Here is a 5306-nt window from a genome sequence, read left to right on the forward strand (position 1 = left end):
CATCCCTTTTTAATAACATTCAGGTGTCGGCAGCAAGGATTGAAATGAGCGCTTAAGGTTGTATTACAGCAAGCACAGAGGGAGCCTGTTGAGAGAAAGTAGGATGGAGTGGACTGGATTAAAATTATGTCTGTGAACCAAACGTTATAAGTAGAGAGCCAGCACTGAGACCTTCCAATTCCATCAATGAATTGCAATATGAATGATACCTCATTTGCGCATGAACAACTTTTCTCATCTGATTGGCTGTCACAAATTACAGGGTTCTACTGCCTTTGAAGTAGGGCTCAACAATTTTGAAAAATAAGCAAAGTGTTGTTTTTTTACCATCAATATTGTGATTGCGATTTAATATGCAAATATTTTCAAGATCCTCTTCCCATGTATTTTTTTTTAACAAAAGCCATAAATAAATATACTACTATAAACTGTGTCAGCTTTACTACACATTGTTTTGGTTTTATAGAGTAAGTTTACACAAAAATAGGGGCAAATAAAGAAAAGTGAAACCGTTTCTAATTATCAAGAATACAGAGTACGGTCTCCTGAATTCGCCAAGTACGAGCTTCCAAAGAACGATAACCTCTTCGTAATTGGAATGGTTGTGTACTTTTTAATTTACCCCTGGATTTAGCATATTTCCGTAGAAGGGGAAAATGATCAAAAGAAAACACAAGTTCTCTCCTCGGCCATTTTGATAGCAGCACGAAATGCATCTTGGGCTATTTTCCCTGCAAAGTCTTCACAAGTAACAAACCGATGCATCCTTGGTTTAAGATAGCAGACAAATTACCTGGGTAATCAACGCATTCCTAGTTTATGCGTACTTCCATTTGGGACGGGACTCGCTGTCACAGACACATCAACGTCAGGGCGTAGTTAACAAGTACACAGCCGTTCCAATTTACAAAAAAGTCTAGCGTTCATACGAGGAACGTTTTCACGTACGTTTTGTTGGAATGTTTTACAGGTCTCGAGGGCATAAGCCCAATTAGCAATTTATAAAACAACTACGTACTCAATGTGTGTTCGTTTTATCTTTCAAGGGGGTATCCAATGTAAATGAAGACTCACACAAGTCGATCGAATTTGCTCGTCTATTTTCTTCTCCATTTCTGAAGTTCAGGAAACATACAATGATCAGATCTGGGCATCTTTTCCATCCTCGCGAATGCCCTCAGATGGGCGAGGGCAGAAAAGGGGCCCGGTCTAACATGCAGCCTTCACATTTATACTGTCTTCAAAATCTAAACATAATGTGGGCTGGTCTCCTCCCTGGCTGGCCCTGTCTGTAGGGCTGATCTTCGCCAGCTGGTCCCATGGTCAGATCAGGGCATGCTGACTACTGATTATGCATGTCCGTAAATGTGTAATTGCCATACTGCTTTACCTGTTGGCTAATATAAAGGCATTCATATAGATTTAGAGCCTTCCGTTCTTAGGAAGACAATAGACATACTCTGCATTCTTCATATTGATAAATTTTTTGTTCCATCTTCCTATAGGAGGAACTATAAGTGTCTAACAAGGTGCCCGACTAAAATGCAAGAAATTCAGCACTGAACAATGCAGCCACAAAAGATCAATGATAAGGAATTTACAACTACGCCTTCCGAAGAATCCATCTTTTTTCAAAACATAAGAAAAACATTGTAGCGTGTATGAGCTGTTATAATAGGTGTCAATAATATGCAGATTTTCGCCATTCATGGGCCAGCCCGCGTCCAATCACTGTATAGACTTTTTGTGACCTTCGGTGCGACTAGAGATTTCTGTAATTTAAAACATGTTATCTCATAAGCAGAGCTGCTCTCAGCACCGATACAAATTCAATAGGTTTATTATAGTAGTAAGAACCAGTAGGTTTACATACATACTGTCTTGTCAGTGTGTTTAGGATGTACACAGCAGGATATACAGTACTACAATAAATAAGTCCAGTTTGGAAAGTTGTTATCGTTGACGGTCATTCCCACCACGTGTCCAGCCTGTGAACGTGTACCCTCTGCTTGTAGTGATACTCTTTGAGGTGCTTCTTCAAGGCGTTCGGTACGGGTAGTGCGTTGATGCCGTCGTAGGTGGTGCAGCTGCTGACGACGGCGCGGCACAGCCTCTGCAGGCTGAAGGGCTGCGTGCGATGCATGGGGAAGGACAGCAGCGGCTCGAAGAACATGCACGAGCTGGGGTCCTTGTAGTGCTCCACCAGTGCCGTGACGGTGGGCGCGTGGAAGACGCTGGGGTCGCGCACGTCGAAGCTGAAGTTGTGGTTCCACTGGTCGACGCGGGCGTGCAGCGAGCGGCCGTAGCGGCGGAAGCTGACCGAGAACAGGTAGTCCTCCTGGGCCGAGTCGCGAAGCAGGAAGGTGCCCTCGGGCTTGCCCTCCAGGAGCCCCTCCGCCTCGTAGCGATCCATGACGCCCCAGTAGCAAGGCAGGTTGGTGATCTGCAGCAGGTCGGGGACCAAACAGTGGATGTAGTCGATCTGAGTGTGAACGTGTGGGCCTGCGTGGGGGGGCGCGGGTCTCGGGGCCGCTTCCGGGTAGCCCATGGCGCTAACATCACAAGAGGAGGAGGAAGAGGACGCCACCACTTCATCGAGAGTGTCCAAACAGCTCTGCAGAAGGAGTTGGTGCTGCCGCTGGAGGTGAAGCTGCTTCTGCTCGGCTCCGCCCGCTTCGGTCACAGCATGTGCCAGCTTGGGCCCGCGGCGCCTCTGGAACACGGCGTCGACCTGGGACGTCACCTCCAGCGTGTGGATCTCGGCGTTGGCCGGCGGCTCGACGCCGTGCTCGATGCTGATGCGCCGGCGCTCCCTCAGCCGGTCGTCCACGTCGTCCGCCGGGAAGGCCGCCAGCCCGACTGCGGGGTCCAGTGCCGTGTGTTGCTTTATGAGATGCCACTTCTGAGCCAGCTCCGAACCCACCGCGAACGGGCAGCTGTCCAGCATGAGCTCGCTCAGGTGGATCTTCCGCCTGGAGGTGGGGCAGCCCCCCGACATAGATAACGCCTGAGGGAGCGACGGCACGCTCGCCACGCTGTGCGTCTTCATGGGGAAGCACTGCCCCACTGCGTCTTGGATTTTTTGCCGGAGTGTGCGACTGCTGCCGCCTTCACTGACTGACGGCTCTGTTCCCAACGCAGGACTGGACGTCCCTTCTTCTGAGTCTTCCTTACCCTGGCATCGGCAGCCAGATCTCTGGGAAGATGAGCAGCTGGCTCCAGCCTGGTCCCTGCTCTCCAACTCTTTCAAAAAGTCCCCATATTCAAAGCCGTCACTGACAGGCCGTTCGGCAGCCGGCTCCTGTGCGGCGAAGCCTTTCCACCTGCCGTGAGCTTTGTGTCCGCCACCCGTCCCTCGTCTCTCCTCCGAACGACTCAGCCGCACCTTTGGCCGTGCTCCCCTCTCGCGCTCTTTTCTGCGAGCTCCCGACTCTTCTGGTAACGACATTGTGGTCTAGGACGAGAAAAAAAATGTCTGACATGGATCATATTATTAATAGTAGTATGAAGTCTTATTCATTTAATTACAGTAAACACAACTTGGCTCATCTTAATAGGAGTTGAAACTTCTGAGCTAAATTGGACACTTAACATTGGCAGGGAATAAATATGGGAATATATTGTAGGGCTGAAAGATTTTGAAAAACAAACTCCCTCAATATTGTGATTTAAAAGGTCCTCTTCCGATGTATTTTTTACCAAACAGGCAATAAATTAATCTGTATTACAATAAATAATAATGGATTAATATTCGATAGATGTTTTGTAAATGCAAATGAACCATAATTTAATATCAAGTGCAGTTTATGTACTTCAATTAGATTTGTTAATTTATAAAACAGACTTGCAGTATTTTAAATGTCCACTCCAACAACTTGAGAGATTTCTAACAAACAACAAATCTGATAGGAACAATAATGCAAACATTTGATTTGATTGATTTTATCACTTGAACTTTTCATGTTTCATGAAACAATATGTAAACATGTGGCCTACACTTCTTAAGCACTGGACCTATGCAGATACTGAATAATACTGAATAATTAATTAAAACGTAAATTGCAGCCAGCTAATTTGAATATGACATTCTACTACATTACAATGTCGATTTGAAATTGATTAATTGTTCAGCCCTATTAAATTGGAAATGTACTGTTACTTTGCTGAGTGGCATTGTTGTGGATAGAACATCTGCCTCACAGGTCTGAGGTACTGAGTTTGAATCTCAGATCAGGCCTTCCTGTGTGGAGTTTGCATGTTCACCCTGTACTCACATGGGTTTTCCTCAGCTCTTTGGGCTTCCTTCCACATTACAAACTCATGCATGTTAGGTAAATTGCGGACTAGATTGCCCATAGGTGTGATTGTGAGTGTGAATGGATGTTGCTGGCTGGCGAACAGTCCAGGGCGTACCTTGCCTCTCGCCCAAGGTCAACTGGAACAGGTTGCAGTTCCCCTGGACCCTGAACAGAATAAGCGGTTCAGAAAATGGATGAATAAGCTAATTCCCTCAAGGAAAAGTTTAAATATTTCCACACTTCGGAAAGTTTCTGCCCTTTCCCAACTTCAGTGTCAACTGAGCAAAACAACAAAGCCTCGCCAGATACAAATTATTTCAAAAGTGGACGAGTTACTCTAATTAAACATTACGGTTCTTACCCTGACACAGAGTTGTTACTACATAAACACAAAATACTTTAAAAGTTAGAAGCCACGCAAAAAATCATTACGGTAAAACTTCAAACACGTCTAAATAACCCTATGTTCCGTTGACTGGCCAGAAAGCTACTTGCTAGCACGAATCAGGCTTATCGGCATTAAAAAAAAAATACAGTTGGCTTATTCGAGCCAAGTATGTGAACGTACCTTTGCTGGTCGTGTCGAATTCAGCAGTGAGAGGGCATTGGCCTCATTCTGGATACATTAATAACGCTGCCAAAAGGCGGCTACTTCTCGTTAGCTGGATCACAAACACGGAAGCCATCCACCCCGGAAGTACTATCGATGACGCAGTTGTACAGACCGTTACGAAGGGAAAATACATAACGGGCTTTAAAAAAAAATCGTCATTTTTAGTATACAGGGCCAAAAAACGACATTTCACGCAGGTTACGTAATATTGAATTACCACAAGACGCCATTTTATACGAACCAAAGTCGTAATTTTACGACAACAAAATGACAAGCACAAATTTTGACCAGAGTTAAAATAAGGAACGTCGAGGATTTTAATTAGGTTAGACATGACTCGAACCGTTTTAAGAGATATTTTTTAGTTATTATCTGATGGCTACGGCAGGTATCCA

General features: G+C 45.3%; 1 protein-coding gene across 1 annotated transcript; it reads right to left on the bottom strand.

Moving 5' to 3' along the window:
• Positions 1-1822: 1822 nt before the first annotated feature.
• Positions 1823-5032, bottom strand: socs9 (suppressor of cytokine signaling 9). The gene is made up of 3 exons (XM_086036609.1): positions 4867-5032; positions 4414-4463; positions 1823-3454 (listed from the first exon to the last, which is right to left on the bottom strand). Exon 3 carries the CDS (start codon positions 3446-3448, stop codon positions 1967-1969), a length of 1482 nt encoding a protein of 493 aa, XP_085892735.1. The 5' UTR covers positions 3449-3454; positions 4414-4463; positions 4867-5032; the 3' UTR covers positions 1823-1966.
• Positions 5033-5306: the final 274 nt, after the last annotated feature.

The sequence above is a fragment of the Filicampus tigris genome, chromosome 7 (assembly GCF_054856515.1).
Source record: "Filicampus tigris isolate MCC_2025a chromosome 7, RoL_Ftig_1.0, whole genome shotgun sequence".
In the NCBI taxonomy this organism is placed as follows: Eukaryota; Metazoa; Chordata; class Actinopteri; order Syngnathiformes; family Syngnathidae; genus Filicampus; species Filicampus tigris.

What these genes read in the sequence shown, in the direction of transcription:
- socs9 (XM_086036609.1), bottom strand. Translation starts at nt 3,448, where the DNA reads ATGTCGTTACCAGAAGAGTCGGGAGCTCGCAGAAAAGAGCGCGAGAGG.